This window comes from Asterias rubens, chromosome 6 (assembly GCF_902459465.1).
Source record: "Asterias rubens chromosome 6, eAstRub1.3, whole genome shotgun sequence".
Lineage (NCBI taxonomy): Eukaryota > Metazoa > Echinodermata > Asteroidea > Forcipulatida > Asteriidae > Asterias > Asterias rubens.
This window is the reverse complement of record NC_047067.1, coordinates 19,735,091-19,761,081: the sequence shown is the minus strand read 5'-3', so window position 1 is coordinate 19,761,081 and position 25,991 is coordinate 19,735,091. Positions and strand designations below refer to the sequence as shown.

General features: G+C 37.2%; 2 protein-coding genes across 5 annotated transcripts in view; one reads left to right on the top strand and one right to left on the bottom strand.

The window, feature by feature from the left end:
- Nucleotides 1-1,141: 1,141 nt before the first annotated feature.
- On the top strand, nt 1,142-8,198 carry LOC117291521 (NF-kappa-B inhibitor-interacting Ras-like protein 1). The gene is made up of 7 exons (XM_033773297.1): nt 1,142-1,356; nt 1,512-1,610; nt 2,317-2,367; nt 2,883-2,987; nt 3,241-3,334; nt 3,841-3,927; nt 4,371-8,198. Exons 1-7 carry the CDS (start codon nt 1,258-1,260, stop codon nt 4,439-4,441), a joined length of 606 nt encoding a protein of 201 aa, XP_033629188.1. The 5' UTR covers nt 1,142-1,257; the 3' UTR covers nt 4,442-8,198.
- Nucleotides 8,199-12,859: 4,661 nt separating this feature from the next.
- Nucleotides 12,860-25,991, bottom strand: part of LOC117291236 (transcriptional enhancer factor TEF-1-like) — a 38,226-nt gene continuing 25,094 nt past the window's right edge. For 2 of the 4 annotated variants that reach the window (XM_033772849.1, XM_033772848.1), the window contains exons 5-13: nt 21,634-21,792; nt 20,763-20,806; nt 18,870-19,047; nt 17,654-17,716; nt 17,427-17,534; nt 16,527-16,585; nt 15,376-15,457; nt 15,061-15,213; nt 12,860-14,921 (exon numbers count right to left, since the gene is read on the bottom strand). In XM_033772849.1, coding sequence (XP_033628740.1) covers nt 14,808-14,921; nt 15,061-15,213; nt 15,376-15,457; nt 16,527-16,585; nt 17,427-17,534; nt 17,654-17,716; nt 18,870-19,047; nt 20,763-20,806; nt 21,634-21,792 — 960 coding nt within the window. In that variant the 3' untranslated portion in view covers nt 12,860-14,807. Of the gene's footprint in view, nt 14,922-15,060; nt 15,214-15,375; nt 15,458-16,526; nt 16,586-17,426; nt 17,535-17,653; nt 17,717-18,869; nt 19,048-20,762; nt 20,807-21,633; nt 21,793-25,125; nt 25,369-25,991 lie in introns of those variants that run through there. The other 2 variants (XR_004519145.1, XM_033772850.1) reach the window with 2 other exon arrangements.

Below are 25,991 nucleotides of genomic sequence, written 5' to 3'. Positions count from 1 at the left end.
CATCCTATTCTACATTATTAACTTAAATAAGCTGCATGATAAAGCTTACCCAAAGAGACATTAAATCACATCAAATCATCCTAAGTATATCCATGGTGTTGACAACTTCACAAGCATGGCTGGTGGCCATTTTGAATATCGCGTCACGGCATCAAGCCGTCGAGTACCCAGACCTCTACTACTCTGTTGATGTTTATTTCGCGTAGCGTGGAAATCGGGTACCTGTCGGTTGCTTTAGCTGGTTCCAATCACCGGTGCCTGTCCAAGATCAAAGGGGCAAACTGGCTCCCGCAAGATCTCGCGGAATGATTCGAAACGCGAGAATCGAAGGCTTGAATCATATTAAAAGTGATTAAACCAAGTAGCCTTACGTGTGTTTAATTTGAAATGATTTAGCGCAAAGTTGAAAGAACTAAAGGTAATATATGAGGTCTATTTTTTGTTCGTTTCTCAGCTTATTATTAATGTAGGAATAAATAACTTGTAGGTAGATTATTAAAAAGTGACCTTATTTCGTTGTTGAAAATATCTCACTCAAATTTGCGCCACCAAATAATCTAACTTTTAAAGCCTTCGGTACACTTCAACCACCCCCCCAAAAAAAAAAAAAAAAATAATAATAATAATATTAATAACAAAATATGGCCATCTTATGCATGATGTTGTTCTTTCTACTTCTACTTGTATACTCGGTAGGGTCCATAAGACAGGACGTAAAGCCGAGGGACTACTTGTCCATGAGCGGTGCAGGGGTGCTTTTGTACATGGTGCAAGTAAAAAAGACTCATTGCTGCTTATAGGTGAGCAGTCACCACTCCCCTGAAAACCTCAACTGAAGGGGAGGTGATGATATTGCCGGGGAGTGAGTTCCACCAGATGACAGTTCTGGGGGGCGGGGGGGGGCAGGGTCGTCTGATCTGAATGGCAAGCTGTTTTACAAAATCTTTTGTGAAGGGGGGCAGTGAGAAATTCAGTTATATTCATTTATAAACCTTACAAAGCAGCCTGCTGAGAAGTAAAATAATGCAACGATAATGGACGTTAAAAAACACCTTCTTTTACCCCTTACAATTTTTACAAAAAATGCTTTCAAGTTTGGGAAAATGTTTGTTGTTATGAAGTGCGCCCTCTCTTGGCAGACTTATTTTGTTCCGGTGTTGTTGGCTAAAAATATACAACATGGTTGTCAGTTTCTCTAGTCTATGTGATGGTGTAACTTTTTTACTTGGTGATATTTGATTCAACGGCTACAGGAAGATGGGAAAGACCTGCAAGGTTGTTGTATGTGGGAGTGCCTGCGTCGGTAAGACAGCAATGCTTGAGCAGGCAATATTCGGGAATCATATCATCGGGAACGTAAGTAAATAATAATGAGGAGTAGATAATTTTTTTTGCCTAATTTCCGGACACAATGATGATTTATGAATGATCAGTTGCTTTGGCCATACTTTGCACAATTTTCATAGCCTTGATTTAACCAATTTGATCACTTTGACATTGTCTTTCCACAGTCAAACTGCTTTCAAACCATTGAAGACATCTACGTAGCAACAGTCGAATCTAATCGAGGAGTGAAGGAAAGAATACGATTTTACGATACAAAAGGACTGGTAAATGATACTTCCGTTTCAAACTCCTCTCATAAACACCATCATCTTCAAAATCAAACACCTTTAGGATAACTTTCCGTATGGTGCCACCACTTTTTCACTCTATTTTACAAAAAGGGATATCTCATTGAGGTGAATTAAATACTATATTATTTCGTATCGAATGAAAAAGTGGTGGCGCCATATATAGAACACGGAAACTTTTCCCACCATTAAAACTCCTCTATTTTTCCACACTATGACTATGTTAATGGCAATCTTGTGGATCTGTGTTTATATAAAGGGGCCTACCATTTACCATCAGTACAAACAGTTAACGTCAATGGTCAACACATCTTCATCGACCTCCAATATTAATTTTAAACCAACAAAAGAGGCATTGTCTGAACTGTATAGAATGGGCAAAATTAAAAATTAAAAAAGGGAGAATTAGTTTACACAAAGTAGAGAGTCTTTAAATGCTGTTTATTATTTGTGAATTTCATGCGATCGCTCATCTTTTGGGTCGTTAACCATTTACAAGGTGATCTTTGGAGATTCTTATTTTTTGACGCACTTGTTAGAATAATTTTGCAGGATGCCTACTACCATTACCAAAAATTTCTAATTTCTTTTTTATATTTATAAGTATGACCCTACCTTTAAATTAAAAAACAACAACATCAGGGCAAAGTTTAAATTATTGTTATTATTTTTTTATTTACAGCATCCTAAGACCAACCCGGAACTTCCAAAGCATTACTTCGCCATCGCAGATGTAAGTTGTCTTAATTAGAGATTTTTACCTTGCAAGTCATACAATGGTTTTATGGAAGGACACAAAAAGGGATATCTCATTGAGATTAATTAGACACTATATTATTTCATATTGAATGAACAAGTGGTGGCGACATACGGAAACTTTTCGTTATGGAACCTTACCATTTAATGTTTCAATCGTGTCCTATATAAATGTAGATTTTATACAATCAAACTAACCTGTAAAGATTTAATTTCAAATGGTGGTAGCGTTTTTGAGATATCTAAATAAATCTGGAGGGGTTTGATTACACAGGAAGAATAATCCGTAATTGGAATAAACAACCTTTCTTAGATTTGCAGTTTTTATGTGCCTTTCTTTTTTCCGGCGTATATGCCACAGATGGTTTTCAGGGCCAAAGTCTATCAACGTAGATTACGGTACCTCCTTGATTGAATCGTTTCATTGTAACCACGTCACCAGATAATCTAAATTTGTGATTTAATTAGTGTCTGGGTGCTGTTTGTTTGCAGGGTTTTATTTTAATGTACAGCATCACGAGTCCAGAGTCGTTTCGCCAGGTTCAGCTTCTCAAGAAAGAAGTGGACAAGATCTCCAAGGAGAAGGATAAGCGAGAGGTACATGATTCTTATGAGTTGTAGCAATGCCAGCCTTGCTACCATGGGCAGTGCTGAATAGCTCACCAAAGTGTTACGGAGTAGGTTTCATAATTCAAACGTAGCCCAACATACCTTGAAGGAAAATAGGAAGTGTTGTAGTGCCTTGAGCATCATTGAGTAACGGATATGAGCGCTATACAGGAAGCCACTATTATTATTATTATTATTATCATTATATAAACCATAACTTCTTTTTTGTGTTTGTGTAAAGGTTTCACTGATTGTTGTGGGCAACAAGGTGGATCTGTACAAGGAGAGACAAGTGGAGTATGACATGGTGTGTGCCTGGGCACAGAAAGAAAAAGGTACTTGACGCTTGACGCTCCTGAAGTCATCGTCACATTAATCTAGGTTCCCATTTTGGGAGTTAATGGCCCTGTGTTAGGGTAAGGGTTAGGTTTAAAAAGGGTAGAGTTGACTCTAGCTTGAGTACTTGTCAAAATTTGCCTGAAAATGTGTACAAGGCATCTAAGTACACAAGGCTAAAGCCTTGTACACATTTTCAGGCAAAATTTGACAAAATGTGCACAAGGCCTTGTTCACATTTTCAGCCAAAATTTGATAAGTACACAAGACTACATTTTGGCTGAAATGTGTACTTGTCCAAAGTTTTTCTCAATGCAAGTTGTGCTCCTCGAATATTAAAGATATTCTTCCTACTTAAGTCTGTTTTCTGATGTGTTTGCCCACTCAAGAAAATATGACCAGTTGTGATTTAATAGTCTGAGGTGTCTGTTCAGAGCCTACATCATGTGTACATAAAGGTCAGCCCATCAAAGTGAGTTCTGTCATTTGTTCTTTTTTTCATCAGTCCCACTTTATGAGGTGACGGTAGCTAATCGCAAGGTGTTAATGGAGCCTATAGTCGCCCTTACATCCAAGCTGACTCTACCAGTTGGTAAGAAAGATCTTAGATGATTCTTACTTATTGACTTCACGTCAGTATTGTTAACAAATTTGGAACTGTTATTGCCTCAATGAAACCCCGACTTGACAAAGACAACAAAGTTTCTCAGAAATAGTGCCAGGATCGGTTGTTGTTACATGAGAAAGTGGATAGACAAAGTGGAGTGTTAGAAGTGAGCTGAGAAGAGTAGCCAATGAAAGAGAACAGGTAATGGCGATGACTCCAGGAGTGCGCCGACGTTACAATTTGAGGATGCGGCAGCCGCGAATGCAAGTCTTTGCCTAATGATTTGATGATGTGAGATAATTTAGTAGGTATCCACAGTGATTCACACTATTGGAAGATAGTGATAGTGCTAACCTTATAGCACTGAGCGAGCAATGAAATTATTTTAAGATTTTCAGCTTTTACCTTATTTTTGTCTTTCATTGCAGTGAAATCCACTTTCCCATTATCACGAATCAAGCCTCGACAGGTGACAAGCTCATCTTCTCAGGATGTTTGACAAATTCAAGATGGTCAGTAAACGGCAGTCTGGTGGAGTGAGTGATCATGTGCAATAACATTATTACCTACAAAATCATGTAGTCATTGTAGAGGCTTTTAACTCTTTCATGCGCCAAAACCAAATTTCAAAATGGCCACAGTTTTCAGAATAGGAGAGAGAACTCTTGAAGGCGTTATTGTGACTTTTAAAAAATTTTATTTAAATTTTGTCCCTTTTTTTAGGGGGGGGGCGTTGTTGCCATTTGTAAAAAACAATGTGTCCACATGATCAATTTTTCACGAAAGTTAATGGTGCATGAAAGGGTTTAATCATAATCATTGTTTATGTTTCATAAAAAATTCATGTAAAATATGCTTCATGAGATTAGGGCAAACATCCCCATCTTAGTTCACATCTTTTTTATTGCTTTAAATAAAAAGCTGGCGATCATTTTGAACTGAACTTTGTGGCCATTTTCATTTTGAATGCTTGGCCGCTATCTTGGAAAAAAACTCAATAAACATTAGGCCCCCGTCCTTCTCTTTTGAAAGAAAATGGACGATCAACTGGTGTTTTGTTTTATCTTTATCCTATGCATTCATGTTCAAGCTGAGGATAGGTATCATAAAGTAATTTGTTCGCTACATCTTGAAAAGAAAACTTGTCTTTCTTTTGACTATATTTATCAGAATTGTTTTCTACCGTGTGCCGGTGGTTCATTAGAATCCAAATTTCTAACTCGATTGTGTCAGGGCTAAAAGTTTGGGGAAAAATGAATCCGAACCCTGCGTGGAAATTTTTTAGCCCTGTATGTGATAGCATAGTTGCTACAAGATTCTTGATGGGAGCAGTTTTAGGGTGAACCTTGATTTTCAGGAAAAATTCAAACTAAAAAGATAATTTCAGGTATTTTGAAGTAAGTTTAAAACTAAAATTTTGTAAGTAGTCTCTGTTCCTGCTCCATCATTGGTTGGAATAGTTCAAAAGATGCTCATTTCAGATGATCAAAAACACTTTAGTAAGATTGAACATGTGTGACTTTGAACTCGTGTTAATAACGAAACTTCAGTTATTTTTGCTGAAATTAGCCAAGAAAAAGGCAAACCTATACATTTTGTAGATGTTTATTAGATTAATACATTCAAAATGTATTTTATTTGAAGTAGAAATTTGACATGAAATCTCAATCGTGTCCCACGTTTTGTGGAAAGGTTTAGCTTTCATATGATGCATCTGAACCATATTTCACAAATCAATTTGTGCTCCAAGAATTTTTAAAGGGTTGTAAGGATTTTTGTTTCGTTTTGTAGATGCTTTTGTTAAGTAGATATTTTTGTTCTGCATGTGTGCTTGAGTTAAGTTGTGTAAACGTTTATTTTGTATTAGTTATTTTGTCTACAGTGCTCGACATAAACATCATAAAATAAAAGCTACAAGTGCAATAAGCATTGGCGATACTTTTTTTTTCAAGGCATAATTGTAAAAATGTATTTATTCTTCGGTACAAATTGTAGTTTTGTTTAATAATCCTTTGCAGTTCTTTTTAAGTAGTACATATTCACATATATTATACTTCATCCTCTACATTGGCATATTGGCATATTAGAAAAATGATTTTATCCCAATAAATGTGAGTGTTGCATGATCCAAATACGTGAGTTAAGGCTTTAAATAGAAGCGTTTATCAATCGATCAAGTAAAGACACAAGATATAGGCCTATAGTTTCTTTTCTGCAGGCAGAAAGTTTGAATATAATGGACACAAATTCCTGAAACTGCTGTTTTGGGCCATGCAATCACCGAAGCCACCTTCTTTAAAACAATAATAGCAAACCACAAAAAAAATTGTAATAAAAATGCAAATTCATAAACCACAGATAAAAAGGTAGTGCCATTAGCTTTTCTAAATCTCACCCAAATTGCATTAACTGCTCGCCTCATAATATATCTTGAGGTAGAATCTTGTATGGAAATTCTACATGAAAGGTAAAAGGGTTCATTGAAATGGTGTCTACAATTCTAAGGGTTCAATGCTCTTAAAAAACAGTTCTGCGACTCCTATAAAGCCCTTTTGTTCTGCTAACAAAAGAAGATGCAATTTTGATTCTGTTTACGATACTTAAGTGAAAGCTGTTACCATTGTTAAAGTTCATGCCTATAATTATCAAGCAAGCAGCTTTTACTTGTCAGAGTAGAAATATAGAACAAAATTTAAATAATATCATCTCAGAATCATTATTTTGTTTTACATGATAATGTAGTTGTTTTGTTGCTTCTTTTCTTAGCAGTCTTCCATGCCCCTTGAACAACTTTGAAATGGTTTGTTTGACATTTTTATCACTTAGGCAGACATGCCTTGTAGTAAACTAGTTCCCTGCTTTTCACTTTGCAAATTCACACAGTATTTACCGACATAGAAAGCAGATACAATTTGGTGCAAGTTGATAAGAGGCCTTTTAGAAACCACTAACTTGGCTCGAGCTTCGTCCAACAATGTGAGGCACTTGAAAACCACAAACATTTCAGAATTCTGTACAGGAGCCCAAGCCACACTCTAAGCCAGAACCTTGATTTCGCAAAGGCCCATCCAGAGTACAATGCACATCATACCAAGATGCATACATTATCCTAGTCTCGGTGCAAGATGTTTCTCATTTCCCTTTCACGCTGTGCGAGAAAGGAAAATGAGAAACGTCTTTTTGCACCAAGACAAACATCATCCAAGAAATATAACCTTCTCGATACTACAAAGAATAAGGCACTCATCAAAAGGGCCCAAATTTCATGCGTAGTTAAGACGAGTGCTTAAATTTATTTGGCAAGCAAAATTAGCAGGGAACCAGAAAACAAAATACCTGACATCACATGGCATTTTAGCTGGTAACCTTTCATGCCAAGTAGAATTTATCATAGAAACCATATTAAGCATTTTCAGTGCATTTTTCCCCATGACTTTCTTTTTTACGTTATCAAACAAAATTAAACTATCCACTGAAATCACTAAAAAATAATTTAAATAAAACTCCTTCAAAACTCTTGATTTCTCTCTTATTTTCATTAATTTATCAGCATCACCTCATTGTAAAAAAACTCAAATAATTTAAAATAAAATTACTAAAGTTAAAAAAACCAAATACAGCATTTTTCCATCTTGTTATTATAAGAATGATCGACATAAAGTATCCTTTGCCAATATCAGCCAATCTCTCAAACGAAATGATAACAGTAATTATTTTATAGGTTCAAATGCAGCAGTGGTTTTTGAGGGAATAAATTATTATCTGTCATCAATTTCACAAAGCCTTATCTTAAGATGAGTAAGTGATCTCTATAGAGCCTAAGCTTTTTGCTCACAATTAAGATTGATATAGACCTTTAAAGATCAATCTTAGCCCTTTGTGAAACCCTGGTTTGCTTCTCACAAACCAGATTCCATCTTGTGTGCCCTTCTCATGAATAATTCAGTGCATAAAGTCCTAAGCTTTAACCTTCTTTTGAACAAGCTTCATAATGAATGAACTCTAGTTGTGCCACAATGTCAAGGTTTGTTTCTAATTTGGAGCTAAAAAAAGTTCAAATTCAATACACGAAAATTGTTCATTGAAAATCCTACGTGAAAGCTTGTCTATACCGGCTACTCCTAAACTATCAACCATCAATTCAGGCCTTGCTGTATTTCTTGTTGTTTGTTTTTGTTTACATAAATCTATAAAATCAAATTATGTATTTGATTATTTTACTCCAGACTGATATTAAATAACAATAACTTAGAATACTCCGCTGGTGACAGGGTGTTTTGTACTGCAGTATTTTGTTCAGTAAACTCTCCAGTTTAAATTTGGGAGTTTTTTTTTGCTGAAGCAGAAAAAAAAGCTTTCCTGCTCCGCACATATAAGCAGGATACAAGACACAAGATGTACATGTGACATGGTATTTTGCAGATTAACCTCGTTTTGGAAAGCCTAATTTTGTTGTGCTTAGCTTAATTTCTGTGCTTATGCAGCTCTATGGAATTGGGCCCAATTTATTCAGCCTCAACCATGTGATTCACAACTTTGGACATCAAGAGTTTGAATAATTTTGAGCAACCTCGTTCCCAGGGGTGATCAATCTCGCCGCGCCATTTTTTCCCAGCATGCCTTGCTCGATCATAACCCCTGGAAGTGTAACTCCAAAATATCCAAATATATGGGATATTACAATTAGTCCTGTGGTTGATCCGTTCTGTGTTGGGCGTTAGTCGCTCACACGCTGGATGCGCTGTGTGTAATAAAAGTCATAAACTTGCTTTTGCGTTCACGTTGCGCGACAAAAACGTTGATACATCTTTATATGCACGCGTTTCGGCATATCGAGCTTCTTGAAGACGCACGGCATTTCATATTTTGCGCATACATTATAGCCAATCAAAGACACGGATCGGAGTTTCCCTCCCAGGGATTAGAGATATACGCAGAGCTAGCGGGTGATACGGCGTGCTGCCCATGGTAGCGAGGTTGAATTTTGAGGTACTAGAACGTTTGCTCTTTAAACAGAAAACTGGGGAGCAGGGGATACTGAACCTGGGAGAGTCCAGCATTTGAATACAGAGTCCAATTCAAGAAAAATATTTATGCATCTTTAAAGTAAAATGATGTAAGCAATTTCCCTATATAACATATCATGGGCTGAGGTTATGTTTTACAATTAAATATGTTTCTACCAAGAACAATAGAGCATAAAATAAAAGGATACAAAGGGGTTCTTGCAGATAAACACGACAGCGACTATTCATTTTTTGAATACAAACATAAACAACAACATTGACAACCCAGAGTTGACCTTTTCAAAGAATGGTTATTTACTCTTTTTGCCAATACATGTATATATATATTTTGTTGTTGACCAATTGAAATGTGTGCCATATCCAAATTGAGCTACTGTAGCTCTGTGGCTGTTAAATGCACCAGCTTCTTTGAACATGAAACAGTTGTAGAGATCAAGCCACAGGTTTCAATGTTTGACATGGCTTTGTTTGGGGACGGAATTCTTAATCAGAACGAGGCAGTTTAGTTCAATAAATAGAAATTGCCAAGGCAAATACACAAACCGGTAGCTTTCTTTGGAAGTTACCACAAGACTTACCCTAAATACAACGTAGTAAGCCAGAAAAAAAAAGATTATAGAATAGGATATGTAGAAGCTAACAATATTTTACAATCCAACTCTTGGAAACAGACAAAAGAATATTATTTGTACGTTAATGGTCTCTTACCTTCAGCGAGTGTCACTATAAGGCTCTGCGCATAGCATGCATGCATTGCAGTGATGTAATGTTATGAACTTGCAGACAAGCACCAAGATTCTCTGAAATTTATATCACCACCTGTCAAGACATGCACAGTTAACAATCCCACTGACATATCATTGAACTGTTTAAGTGGCAGTTGGGACTATGATTGGGCCACTGACATATTATCATTTAAAAAACGTTAAATGGCAGTAGAACTATGATTTGGCAGTGAAAGGAGTGGGTGAGGAAGGTATCGGGTTTCTCCGTGTTCATATACTCTAATTTTTAAACAGCAAAGTTGAAAGTATGAACAAGGCATAACAAGTGATACAAGTGTTTATATTAAGATAGCAATATCTTTTTCATTTAAAAGTATAGTTTCAAGGTTTAATAAAACACAAATCCATAACTGTAAAAAAAGGAATTTACAATTTCATTTCTTCATGAAATTGAAATAAAATCTTTAAATTTTGTTCTTCTCAAAAAAAAATCAAAAAGGGTGCGTTCCAAAAACAATAAAACTTCCAACTGATTCAAAAATAGTAAAACTGTAAAAAGAATAAAAACAGAAACACTGTAAGTTAACATATGAAGGAAGATTGAAAGAGAAACAGTGTTGGCTAGCAGTTCACAAAAAGCATTTCATCCATTGGTTTTGAGGGGATTTTCACGGTACGATTTTGCAATTAGAAATAAAAACGCCAAGTGTAGATAAGCTGTAATAAGAGCAGCCTCTTCATTGTTGAGATTTCCACCAATAAGGAAAGAAAGTCAACATAAATAAGGGTGAATACTTATAAAGAACTACAGGGTGGGGCAAAACAAGCGGGAACGTGGCATTTGAACACCGAACTAAAAACAGACACTTGCACAACCTGAACAAGTGTAACAGATACACTTGGTGCAACCTAGTGGCAATAATTAGGCATGATTGTCATGTGTTTACAATACAAAAATCTCACCTTGGTAACATTATTACCATGTTCTGTATGTTTAAAACAGCTTTTCTGTTTATGTGCAATGATAATTGGTGGATAGCAGGGGCCAATTTTATTAAGCCTGTAAGCAAAAGTTCTCTGCTTATAGAGTTTCTATTTCACACTGCTGCTTACCATAGGCAAAGCAAAAGGCACGCCAGCTTGCCATCAGTTCTTGTGAGCAGGGCTCGATTTCTTAGAGTTGTTAGAGATAAACTCAGAGCACAAGATCAAAAGAGATATCAAGTTTAAGAGCAACTGGTCTTTAGGGTGACCAAGTGGAAAACATGATTCATTTATCAGGGATTAGGTACAAAATATTTGCATTTTTTTCTAGCGCATTTCTAAGCACCCTAAAAGCACTTTGTTTTGAAAAAGCGTGCACACTTTGTTTTGAAAAAGCATGCACACAGAGCAGTCACCTTGGTTAGCCAATCAGAGTTGTGAAAAGAGGTATCGAAACAGCGCGCTGCGCATGTTACGAGGCTTGGCTGATTATGATGTACAAAAGCAAGGTGGTGTAATGGCCAATTCTTTCATAGTGATTTAGTCACTCGTGTAGTTTACAACTTCTACCACTTCATAGAGTGCCTCAAGTGGCATGGCTTTAGGGTTTTAACAAGAAGAAGTACATATAAAAGCAAAAATATACTTTGTGATTACAGGTGAGATGGTGTACAACAGTATGTCCGATATACAATGGCTCAACAGCATCAAGTAGTGTATTTGGTTGATGCCAGTTAAACAACAAAAATGGGTTACAATAAGTACCACATATAAATGAGAAACGAATGCAGCTTTATACATTAATGGCTTTAAAAACAATGGTTTTACAATGATTAATGAAAGTTTTACAGACACACAAAATCATGCATATTCTCATAAAAACAATTTGTACAAAACTTCTTCCTTTTTTTTTCATGTATAAAAAAACCCAAAACAAAACAAAACTGGTATGTGAAACTGTTTAAAACTGGCTTGCGTGATCGCCAACTCGCCAGCTCAAGGCAGCCAAAGCTAGGTATGCTTAAAAACACAGATATTATAAAAAAATTGGTCTGCTATAATCTACACCATATCTCTACTTTGACCAGTTTTTTTTTTATGAATACAAAAAGATATACAAGGCATTGTTGAATTTCTTTGAATGAATGAACAGATCGTACTTTTGGCGACCTTTAATAAACCTGGCTCTATATATACCATGTTGTCCAATATACGACAGTGGATGCTTCCAAAATGGAGGTTGACTTTTGATGCAACAGGGCTCGAAATTATCACCGTACTGCAAGCCCCAGGCCGGTAATTTAAGCATTGGGCCAGTAACTCACGACCAGACAAGGTTCTTGTGTTTTTCAATTCAAGAATCATAGGCAACCTTGTTGTGTTATATCTTTGCCCAAAAAAATGATATCTTTCAATTCTCTTGAGTATCAAAGTACAAATACAACAAATGAGATTTACATGGATCTAGATCGTGATTGTTCAACTCGTTTTCGTCTTTTGATTCTGGTCTTGAAAAACAGGTTCTGGTGTAGTCAATATTTTGAGCTACACACCCTGCAGTCTTGCAGTTTTTACCCCAGAATTCCAGCCCTGTGCAAGCGTTAAAATATTGAATGAATTTTGTTGTTCAATAAATAAGAACTGCTTCCATTATTGAGGCAGTTATTAGAGGTTTCTCATACCCTGTGTTTTCAAAACATGCTAAAAATCATAGAAACAAGGTTTCTTGTTTGTTTATCAAATCAAACAAAAGATATGTTGCGAAGACTTTCACAAAACTTTGCACTGGTAAAAATCAAATCGTCTTTCACAGCAACCATTCCAATGAGGTGGAAAACAGTTGTCATAAATCTGCCCCCTGTGCCCATTTTAGAATATGTTATGACAAATGTAATGAAATATTGAGCATCAGATCTCGCTGACATCAATGTTCAATTGTTTTTAAGAAAATTGTGAATTTTTTTAAAATTTGTTTACATCCCATTTTGTGTGTATTATTATTAACTATTCATTATAGATCCAAAAAAGCACCCAGTCATCAATTTTTGAACCAGCCTTCTGACTTTATTATCAAAATGCTTCAAAATATATCTCAAAAAATATCTGTCATATGGCGTTTCAAAAAATATTGACATCTAGGCGTTGCTTTCAGCTTAATGTGATCAAATTTATATACGAGAATTTTTTTTTTTTTTCAAGATTTATTTTCTTCAAGATATTCAGTTTGAATTTGAGGCAGGACCAGCTTCGGTGCAGTGTTCCGAAAATCCTGTTTCTATGAGGATTTGGCATGATGGGATTTTGGAGTCATGACCGACTAAAAGATCATGTTCTCATACACAACAGTATGAAGGCACAATGTTTAAGTGGGATGCACATCGCATCCTCCACTTATTACACATAGAAATCTATCCATAAAGTATTTTTCTTATTAAAATTCTGTACAGTATCTGTGCCGAGGACAGCGCTGGGTGATCGTTGGATAAAAGCATTCATATGAACGATGCAAAGTGTCAACCAGTCTCCACCTTCCGTTCGTTTCTCTCTATGCAAAACAAAGTTAATGGCCTGATGTTTCGACCCTAGCAAGGTCTTTCCTGAAAGGCTGTTTCTCTCTAGGCCATATTATGATATGATTAATTTCATAAGGCCCAATTTGATGCAAGCACAAAAGCTTGCTGAGCACTGAAAAACATTGCTTAGCAGAAACACTGTTACCAGCCAACATTCCATAAAATTTATGTTGTTGGGACTGGTGCCCTGCTCATTTTTCGCTCAGCCAAGCGATTTTCTAGTAAAGTACTTCCAGCTTAACAGCTTTATGAACTTTGGGCCACGATGTTGTTTTGCAGATATATTCCTTCCCAAATTCTTCCGCTAAACACTTAACTGGAAACCAGTCAAATATGTTACAACACATAGTATAGTACTGGTTGTTGACCCGTTTCTGCTAAGCAAGATTTGTCTACATTTACAAAGCTTAGCCTGTTTGCCATTCTAGCCAACTATATCAAAATTGGCCCGTTCGCATATAAACACTCCTTGCATTTCGTTTCAAGTAAAGAATCTTCAATAAGGCACCAGGACCAAAATGAAGAAGGCAGCATTTCATTAGGCACACATGGGGTACGCACTCGTCTATTTGGCAACTCGCATTGCTACATGAATGTTTCTCCGAACCATACACCCATTGCTTCGACTCCTCCCAGCACATAATAAGCACCACTGAGTTCACAGGACTGTCAACAACATTCAACTGCTGATGAGGCACTTCTTTATATATTTATATATATATAATATATCATAACTATTAAAAAATTTGTTTTGTGTTTTGTTTTAACAACAACAAAACAATGTGACATCATGAGGCTGCTTCCTTGAGCGAAGGACTCTTGATGTGTTAACGGTGGGTGCGCACTGCAGGGAAACCAGTTAATACTGGTACTCTCTAGCTGCCCAAGACAGAGAAGATGCTGATGATGTCAGCCACTGTTTTAACTGTCGAATCATGATAGTCAAGATTTCTCTTCTTCGACAGCCGTCCATTCACAAAAGAGGGCAGTGTTCATCTCTTGAGTTACAACCGACTGAACCGACTGAACCTGAGCATTCTTCTCCGTTCTGAGCTTCTTGTCCAACTCCCCATGGACTTAGGAAGGCCATTGACCTGATGGTAGACGTACTCCTAGCTCTACCTTCAGGTACTACCAAGGAGGCATCTTCAGGTCATACCAGGGATGCACCTTCAGGTTCTTCCAAGGATGGCACCCTCAGGTCCTACCAAGGAAGGCACCTTCAGGTCCTACCAAGGAAGGCTCAGATCCTACCAAGAAAGGCACCTTTAGGTTCTTCCAAGGACGGCACCCTCAGGTCCTACCAAGGAAGGCACCTTCAGGTCCTACCAAGGAAGGCACCTTCAGGTCCTACCAAGGAAGGCACCTTCAGGTTCTTCCAAGGAAGGCACCTTCAGGTTCTTCCAAGGATGGCACCCTCAGGTCCTACCAAGGAAGGCACCTTCAGGTCCTACCAAGGAAGGCACCTTCAGGTCCTACCAAGGAAGGCACCTTTAGATGCTGCTAGAGTAGAGGGAAGGGGGTATGGGGGAGGCGGGGGATGAGTAAGAGTAGGGTCAGTCTTTGACCAGTCTGTAGATGTGATGCTGTGCTCCGTGTTCACTCGTTGAGACTTCAAAGACGTAGGCGATGCATAGTAAGGTTTCCTGGGTCTCTCTGTTGGTTACAACCTTCAAACAAAACATACAGCAAAATGTCAATAGTGGTACACAAAGTACTAGGAGTACAAGCACAATGAAAAGCGACATGCATTAAAGCCATTTGTTCTTTGTCTCATTTTCTAAACAGATCTCCTTCTTATTAACTGACCTGTAATATAGTGAAGTTTTCCAGCACACTGTTCATCATGTACTTCTCAGGAAGATGCTTGAGTTTGTGAATAAAGTTGATCATATATTCGCACATTGGTGATTCATGGATGCGGTAAACAAACCGACCACTCTCAAACCTTGCATACTCCGTCTAAATAGAGTAAAAGAAAATACGCAGTTTAAATTTGTGTGTTTTTTTATTTGAAGTACAATTTTCCATAAAGCATTCACTGTGACAAAATAATCATGAAATACAATAAATTCATAAAAACACCAACAAAATAATCTAAATTAATATAATCACTCTCCTAACCTCTACTTTCTCCACAACCTGTTTTCCAAATGAACACACTTTAGTTGAGCACATGATGGTCATGTTCTCTGGACTCTCATACCTAATGACACACGGGAAACAAGTCAAATTATTGTCAGTACCATAAATGCTGCACAGATAGTATTTGAAAGCAACAAGAGTTCATACATATGTGCACATAATGTTATTGCTCGCTAAAATTACTGTTAAAGATAAATCTATTAAAATTATGCTGAATGTACAAAGAAAACCGTAGCTGCAAAGATATAACATTTTTTTGTCTGCGAAACCTCCCTCATATGATATTAATACTATTACAAAATCAAGATATGTATTTGTGCAGGGTCAGATAACACAAGGAAGGTAGTTCTAGCACTTAAAGATACGTGTAAATACATAAAACAGACTGCTGTACATGTAGCATTTAAAAGCAACGAGAGTTCATAATGTGCACATTGTTAAAAGTAAAATCAATTAAAATTATCCTGAATGTACACAGAAAATTAGGTGGCAAAAAACATTTGCGCGAGAAACTCAGGTCTCTCAAGCTTAATAGCCTACAATGCTATTACAAAATCGAGAAACAAGGTTTGTGCTGGGTCAGCACTCTCGCAACAGATACAACATTATTACAAAATCAGATAAAAATTTTGCACAACTTATGAAATTTTTGCAAAACATGAAATAATTGCAATATAGGAAATTATGACAAAATCAAGATACAATGTTAATGCAGGGTTAGCACTCTCGTACCTGGAGAAACATTAGTACAAAATCAAGAGATGAAACTATTGAACAACATTTCATTATTACCAAATATAAAATTATAGCAAAATACAAAATAATTACACAAAATGAAATATTTGAAAAATATGAAATAAATGACAAATATGAAATAATTGCAAAATATGTAATTATGACAACATCAAGAAGAGGGAGGCTGGAAGGGTACAACAATGCACGATTGAATAGAACTGTTATTTGAACCTGTGACCACCGTGCAGCGGTGGCAGCTTACAAAGGGAAGGTTATGGTAACAACCTTATAGCACTGAGCCAACACTACATGTATGCACTAAAAGTTCCTCTGACCTCACTTTATGGGTTATGACACTCTAGGACACACAGTTAGAGAAGTTTAGCAATACTCACTGGCTTGTGACTCCATAGAATGCACCCGTCTCCTCTGAAAGATTTGTGTTGAGGTCCGCCTACAATAGGACAACAATTCATTTAAAAACATCAACTTTATGCTAAGTTATGGTGATCAGCCTGTCCACAAGTACAGATACTGTTAAAACCATTGTACTTTTAAATGACGTTTTTGTTTTGTTTTACTGCATTGCTTACATTGGACAGATGTACAAAACATGTATAAATCAAGTCAAATTCGTAACCAAATGTGACACCATCACTGCTAAGGCCTGTTGTAGGTTTGTATTATGTCAAAGCACCTTCGAAAGTTTGTACAGAATGGAGGTTCCAGTGGGAAACTTTTTGTTAAAGAAGAGACAAGAGACGACCCACATTCCTTCTACCGATTCTTGGTTTCCCAAGTTTGTTCCATCCTAAACTTGCTGGAAAAACACCATCCCCACAGACCTGGGCCCAATTAAGCACAAAAATGTAGCTAAGCACAACAAAATTATGATTATCAGAATAAGGTTACCAACCAAACTACAATGTCACATGTACAATTTGTCACTGGTATCCTGCTCATTTCTGCTTAGCAGACAATTGTTAAGCAATATTTTCTGCTTAGGCAACTCTCTGAAAAATGGGCCCAGTGCTAAAGTCTATTGCAGATTTTTTGTAGTCTTATTAGGACTTTTAAAGTTTGAACAGAATGGAGATTCAGAATGGAGGTTCCAGTTGGAAACTTTCAATTACAAAAGAGACAACCCACATTCCCACTACGGATGCTTTTAGTTTCCCAAGTTTTTTCCACCCTACACTTTCTGGAGACACCTTCCCTGAAGACCATCTGGCGGAGAAGGTTCCAGAGGGAATGCACAGTGACAGTCTCAAGAGAAGAGTAAGCCCGTTACTCACCCAGAACTTGACGAGGAAGAATGCCTCTGGTGGTCCTTTGTCATAAAGCTCTTTCAGCCCGCCCTTCTTCTCCGGAAACTTGTCATAGATTTGACGGACGTCCACAGCCTGAATATTGAGATCAATTATTTGGAGTTTGGATTGAAAATGTCTGGTTAAGTTATGAAAAGGAGAATTATAAAGATGTCTTTATTTGTTAGAAAAATTAGCCGCAGTGTAATTCTTACCTCAAGTAGTGGATCTGAGTAACTGACGTTTGAGCCAAGGTGAACAAACAGATGTTTGCTGTACTGTAGGGGTCAAGACAAATATATCAAGGTTAGCAAAGATACATCAACACACACACACTTTACTCTCAGAATCAGATGGTAACTACCACAATGAAAAACCTTGGTGTATAGGCCTTTGTAAATAATCTATTTATTTCTAGGCAAATACAGTATATATATACAGAGAAATAACACTAAAAATAAGACTACATAGACAAGCAAAAGAAACCTCTGTCTAAAGGCTATCCAGACAAAAACAACCTACAAAGGCACACAAAAGTACAAGAGAAAACACGTCAATAATACCACAGCATGTACACAATTTCTGTAGTTTGTATGTTTAGCAGATTCTGTAAAATATATTCAAAATTTATAGAAAAAGGTGCTTAGCATCAATATACTTCTTTAAGACAAATTCTCCACTATACTTCTTTAAGCCCAATTCTCTTGCAAGATTTACTAGTTCCTCATACTAAGCACAGTCCAACACCAAGCAATAAACCACAAAAGAAACCGACTGGGTAAATTTGCATTCAACTTTGTGAAGTGAACAAAGAAAAACTGACTAGAGCAGGTATTGAACCTGTGACCTTCCGATTAGCATCCTGGCGCACCACCAACTGAGCTTTGTAGCTCTATGTTGGTGCTCTCCCTATTTTGTCAAAATCTTTGTTCGGGGGTGTACCGATCAGAAACCCTTTAACTTGTAACTGCAATATAGCCAGGGATCACATCCAAGTTATACATACATGCAGTACACCACGTACACCACGTGCAGGGATCATCTTAAAGGGGATGCAACATTTTTATTTCACATATCAAGCAATAAACCAAATGGAAACTAAATGGGTAGATTTTAATACAACTTTAGGGTGAACAAACACAAATTGACCGGAACGAGATTTGAGCCTGCTGCGATATCCGGATTAACTTGCTGGTGCCACATGACAGCTCAACACCCAAACCTGTTGGACTCAATTAGAGTTGGTATGTCTGATCTTATGTTAAGCATAGTGTGTTTACTGATGCGGTACTAAGTCAAAAACCATTCAGTAACTCAGTATTTTTTTGAACAGGTAAGAAGTGTAATTGTTGAAGAAGTGGTGATGCTCGAGAGTGCAAAATAGAAAAGAAATTCAGAGTGAAAAAAAGAAGAAAACAGTTGTGTACACACCTCACTTACGCTCTCTGGGTCTCGTCGTAACTCGAGGAAAGCTTGGAATTCAACCAATCGGAGCTTCCGAGTACCGATAGATCTACCTTCCCATGCAGGTGGGCTTCCGGGCGTCATACCGGCTGGGTAGTCACCGCTGGGTGCATAGGCTTGAGCTGTCGCTGAGAAAGGTTTGACGCTAGAGAGAGAGAGGAAATGAAGATTAATTAATCAGTAAAGGATCGTTGTGATTTATAGGATGCAGATCTACAAACAGTTGTGCTTATCAAGAAAACATGAAGTCTGGATAATTGTAATTAACACCGCAAGCTTGTCTGAGTAATTTGTATGTGTAAATCTGTTTTGGGAGGAGCACTGGCTCTGATAAAGAGCCGATGTGGCCTCATACAAACAGTTGTGTTTATCAAGAAAACACAAAAGTCTGGATAATTGTAATTTACACCGCAAGTTTGTCCGAGTAATTCTGTAAGTGTAAATCTGTTATGGGAGGAGTGATGGCTCTGAAGAAGAGCCGATGTGGTCTCAACATTTTGAACAGTTTACTCTGCTCATCTTCCGGAGAAACACAATCAGAGCAGAGTAAAGACCTTTATCAAGGTGGGCCATCTTGATTTTACTCCATTCCAACTCATTGTAACCCAACTGCGGCTGGAAGAAATAATAGTCTGGTGCCATGCACAATGAATTTTAGCATTCATTACCCTTATTGGAAACAGGGAACATGACCAAGATGGTGACATCGTGATAAATACTGCTCAATAATTTTTCCGTTCACACATTGGTCTTGTAACTGTAACAATGGTCTTGTAACTGTAACAATGGTCTTGTAACTGTAACAATGGTCTTGTAACTGTAACAATGGTCTTGTAACTGTAACAATGGTCTTGTAACTGTAACAATGGTCTTGTAACTGTAACAATGGTCTTGTAACTGTAACAATGGTCTTGTAACTGTAACAATGGTCTTGTAACTGTAACAATGGTCTTGTAACTGTAACAATGGTCTTGTAACTGTAACAATGGTCTTATAACTGTAACAATGGTCTTGTAACTGTAACAATGGTCTTGTAACTGTAACAATGGTCTTGTAACTGTAACAATGGTCTTGTAACTGTAACAATGGTCTTGTAACTGTAACAATGGTCTTGTAACTGTAACAATGGTCTTGTAACTGTAACAATGGTCTTGTAACTGTAACAATGGTCTTGTAACTGTAACAATGGTCTTGAAACTGTAACAATGGTCTTGTAACTGTATACCTGAGAAAAAGTTTATCAAATTTCTGAATCCCATATTTTCTGTGACTCAATGTAAAATTCTACCAGAATGAAATCACAAAGTTATTTAAACTGCCGGAAACAATTTTGCACACATTTATTTTTTAAACATAGACAATTTAGCAGCCAGTGAGAAAAAAAGCCTGCAACCATTAAAATGATGAATCCTCCTAAGAACAAATGCAGAAAATAAAGAAAGAAGAATACAATTGATTGGTTTAAAGGCACTGGGCACGTTAATTGTCACAGACTACTCTTCTCACTTGGTGTATCTCAACATATGCTTAAAATAACAAACCTGTGAAAATTTGAGCTCAATTGTTCGTCGAAGTTGCGTGATAATAATGAAAGAAAAAAACAACCTTGTTGCATGAAGTTTTGTGCTTTCAGATGCTTGATTTTGAGACCTCAAAAACTAATTCAAATTCGTGGAATATTACTTCTTTCTCGAAAACTACAGAGGGAGCCGTTTCTCACAATGTTTTATACTATCAACCTCTCCCCATTACTCAATACCAAGTCAGGTTTTATGCTAATAACTATTTTGAGTGATTACCAATAGTGTCCACTGCTTTTAACATAAAAAAACCTCCAGAACAAACGGAATATTAACTTACTCATGGGATGTACCTGCTTGTGTGAGACCAGGTTGCCAGAGTTGCTACAGAAGAAAGAAACAAATTATTAACTCAGACCCAGAAAGAGAATTTCTTTTTGTTTAACACATTTACGAAGACCTCGCACCGCAATTAACCGCATTTTTTCTCTCCTGTTTTTCACACAAATGTAAATCAATAGATGCGATTGTAAAACAAATCAGTTTCGGATTCTTCAATTGTATCAAGAAAAATTTGAATATATATTGCACTCCAATTATGTTTTTGAGAATAAATCAACACAATCATCTTCAGCAATATTTCTAAAAGATATTTATTAAATTCATCTTTTGTAAGATGTTAGTAGTTTTCCCGTTGAAATTAAGAAGCGCTTTTGCATCTCATACTCATCCAGGCTGAAGGCCAGGTTGCATAACTACATCTGGACAACATTTACTGTAGGTCAGGAAACACAATTAAGTGTAGACTCTGCATTGATCACGCTAGCAGATTTTTTCCCCCAATCTAATTGTCCATCAAAATCAGAAAAATCTGCTCAACAGAATCTTGTTACCAGCCGAAATCCAACAAAATCTACAGTGTTGCAACTGGTGCCCCACTCATTTTTTGCTCAGCAATTAAATTGACAAAGCAATATTGTCTGCTTTTAAGAAAACATCTGTTAAAACAGAGTCATGAAATTGGGCCAGAGCTTGAGTCCAGTGCTTTAAACCGTCCACATCATGCCACATTCATGTTCTGCTATAACCGACTTACAAAATTCCACAGGAAAATTTACATTGTTGAAACGGTGCCCACTCAATTTTTGTATTGCAAATCAATTTGCTAAGCAGTATTTTTTGCCAAGTATTTTTCAAGCTAAGAGACTTACATGGGCAGGATATGGCGGCCTTAGTGGAGTAGCCCCTGGGATTCCTAAGCCGGCTATACCCATTGCAGCAGCCTTGTTGTGTATTGCAGTTGCTGAGACGATCTGGGCCGACGACATGGCCGCCATACTCTGTAGAGCTTTGTCTTTTGTGTTCTGGTCCTGTGGGAAATAAGGGGAGAGGATGAACAAAAGCAGAACAAGAAACACGAAGGAGGATGAACAAAAGCAGAACAAGAAACACCAAGGATCGGGAATGGATAACAGTTAAAAACTAACCATAATGGGAGATCATTATTTTTATTATGAAATGCGTTCGAGTTACACAGGCAGAATACTTCACAGGTGCAATTGCCTCCATCTCTATGCCCCATGGTCATTGCCTTGTTGCCCCTTGTAAGGTTCTAGTACACATAAATTTCCCTCATGAAGGTGTAATGATTGCCTTTACAAGAACAAAGTATTAGGCCTCATTAGCTTATCTGTGTTAACTTAGACATCTCCATTTTCTATCACTTTATGAAAGGTCGGATGCAACTCGCAAATTATTCAAAATAATTTAAAATTAAATTTATTTCTTAATATCTGGTAATCAAACTTGTCCCCAAGCTTCCCCCCTTATTTCCCCATTTTATTTCTGCAATTTTTAATTTGTTTAATAAATAGTTCCAATATTTGCTTTTCCCGTTAACTAAAAATTACTCAAAACAAGTGAAATGATTTGGGATGGAATAAGGCAGAACCTTGTCATAATTATTGGCAACCTAACGCTGTTTTTACTGTCCGACAGACAGTTTGTCAGATGCTGTCTCGAGACACTGTCTACGTGTCTGCCAAGTCCCTGGAGCCTGTCAGAGCTTTCAGTTTTGACGAGTTTCCTTGAAAAATGAGAGCTGTGAGTTTTATTGATAGATCTCGTTGATACGTGTGTAACCACAATATCCAGGAAGTGTTTAAAGGCAATGTATTCCTTTAATTTTTGGAACCGATCGGTTGTTTTTATTCTATATAAATTGTAGATATATAAAATAAAAAAGTTGCATCCCCTTAAGGTGATCCCCTGGCTGCCGCTTCCCAGGTTATATTGTAAACTTCATGAGCTTGGTTGGGATCTCTGGCTACACAACAGTTAACAGCTGTATGGCTTCTGACTGGCACCCCTGAACAAAGATATTGCCAAAATAGGAAAGATAGCTCAGTTGCTACATGTAGAGAGCTTGCACATTAATCGTTGGTTTATATCTTGCTCTATATCTAGTAATTTTTCTTTGTAAAACTCCAAATCATATACAATAAAACTAAGTGGTACAGTTTTTTCTAGATATTCCCCCCCCCCCCAAAAAAAAGAAATAAATTATTTTCCTCTTTTTTGGTTTGCATATCGTGATTTGCGTATATTGACCTGATATATGTCCATTGTGCTTTGGGAGAACACTGTTGCCAATACATTTGGCACAACATCTACAGTCCACATTGAACTGTTATCCTCCTAATTTGACGTCAACATTTTCAAATATACGGTGGCATGCGTTGGTAACTTTTATCAAACAGTAATTCTAAACAAGTACACAATGCAAAGGTACCAGCCATTGTTTCCTGGGGATATTTAAAATCTATGTTAGAGAAGATCAAAGAGAAGTTAAAGTGCAAAGCAAAAGCAAAAATGGAGAGAATTAAAGTACAGAACAACAAACTCCTCACACAAAGCAAGCAGGAGAAACAGGAAAAGATACGTCTTCATAATAAATGGGGAGTTATTCTCAAACAGATTGCTTGTTTATCTCTAACAATCAGAAACTCTCATTTCAAATAAATTCATAAGTTTAAAAGTGTTATATATTAGTTTTGATTTCCAAACTTAATTTGAATCTGACATTTGCATTCATTATCAATATGAATTAAAAATGCATATTATATATACAATAACGTATCCCACCAGTCTCCAGTTTAAATTGGTGAATTTGTTTTCGCTTTTAGGGGTCATTCAGAACAGTCATTTTATAAACTAAAGAATACATTGAAGAACAAAGTAATGCCTCAAATGGACAAGACATTTTAGATCAAAGGTCTCCAACATCAGTAGTTTTCAGTGGCTTATCCTGGTATAACAACACACTTTGTAGTTTATTCAGGAATGAAAATGATGATCTTGCCCAGCTGGGTAAATTTTCTTCTTCTTTTTTGTTTTAGTCAATTTTCTTTGTTCAATCCAAAATCATTTAAAAAAAATGTTCCCAGTCAGTTTCCCTTGTGGTTTATTATTTGATATCTGATATAAAAAAGTCGCATCCCCTTAAGGTGATCCCCTGTCTGCCGCTTCCCAGGTTGTATCGTTACCCGGGTGTGATCCCTGGCTACACGGCAGTTTGCGGTTTAATGGCTTCTGACAGGCACCCCCGAACAAAGATATTGACAAAATTGGGAGACCACCAACATAGGGCTAGATAGCTCAGTTGGTAGAGCGCCGGCACGTTAAACCGGAGGTCGTTGGTTCAAATCCCGCTCTAGTCAATTTTCTTTGTTCAATCCAAAATCATTTAAAAAAAATGTTCCCAGTCAGTTTCCCTTGTGGTTTATTATTTGATATATTATATATATATATATATATATATTTAAAAATTTGTTTTAAATAAAAACTGAACCTCGATTTTCAGTTATTTTTTTTTGACCCATCCCACCCACCATTTCGCTTTAAAAAAATTAATGTTTAGTTTTTTACATTGCCGTTTCTGAATATCCCCTTACATCAACCCAATTTCACAAATTTAAAGCCTAAACCACTGTGGACGTTTTCCTTTTTACATTCCCTTATCAAGACAAAAGAATAAGGTTGATTGATAACAAGTATGTCGATCAATTGGGTTGGTAATCAAATAAACTAATTTGTCGTAAATTAAGTCTTGGTTCATGCACACTGCACACCAGAAATGTCATCAACTTAACGTTGTATAACGACTCTGCATCACATAAAAACGGACACGTCCATTCTGACGATTAGTATAACAACGATAGTAAGGTGTAATAATTGCAGTTTTACGCACATACACCGATGTGCGGTAGCACTGTATACTCAGTACTTTCCCAAGCTCTGTGAGAGGAAAAAATTACAGGCATTTTACTCCGATGGGATTCAAACCCACGACCACTGCAATTCTAGAGCAGTGTCTTACCAACTAGACCACCGAGATTGCCCAATCTAGTGGCAGAGCTCAGGAAAATACAGAGTATAAAGTGCTAAGACACTTCGCTGTATATGGGTAAAACCGCAATTATTATTCTTTATCCTGATGCAAGTTTCCATCTACTAAAAAAAAGGTGCGTGCATATATTTAAAAACTCTATCTTCTGTACCTATCTTTAATATAAAAACAATTAAAAAAATATATAATCAATTAGAACGACATGCTTGATTTGGCCTTTAAAACATCTGTCATGGAGGGATGGTCAGGCGAGAATATAAACTTGATCAACCTGGACGTTGGGAGTTTTACTTACAAGAGCGAAAAAGGACTCCTGATCTAGGTAAGAACGAGGGTAGCAAGAGTCCGAGGGCTGTCCCTTACGAGAGAGGAAGAAAGTGGAATAAGGAAGTGATGAAAGAGCTCGAGGCAAGTGAGATGGGGAGGGTGCTTGGGGAGGTGCTTGGGAAGGTTGTGATAGAGGGATAAGACTGCTGGGTTGAAGGAGTTTGAGAAAACAGAACGCAGCTATCTCAAGATAGGGGGTTGGCGATTTGTTGGGCAATAGCCCCTACCTGTTGGAGGGTTAAGGTGGTGAGGGCGTTATTGGGATTTATACTTTCTGATTTAACCACTTGAAATGTTCATCGAAGTGGGGTGTAGCACTTACATGGAAACAAAAACAAGGAACATAAGAAAAGCAGAAAAGCAAGTGAAAGCTACTCTAATTGAGAGGTGCAATTCGGTGTGCAATGACAGTGAGATAAGGACCAAGTTCGCGCAAGGACTACTGTCGACCAAAGTTGGACTAAGTTAGCCTGAACTCTGTCTAGTCAACGATGAGGCGCCTTGATCGGTTTTCTGGAAAAGTGCGCATTATAAATTTATATTATTATATATGCTAGTCGACTATATAGAACCAACCTATCAGGCATGGTCAAAGCACTGGTTATCGAAAGCCGTTTTCATAGCACAGTGCAAAGTGGACCAGTTTAATCAAAATAATAATGTAAGTTGACGGTTGCGTTGACATGACATGACTAGAGCCGTCCGCACAACACTTTACCAACCACTAGTTAACCATTGGTCCTTGCGCGAACTTGCCCATATTTGACACCAACAGCAAGCTAGTGTGTAGACTGCCTAAAGTCTCTCAGTGGTAACAACTTGAAAGACAAGTCA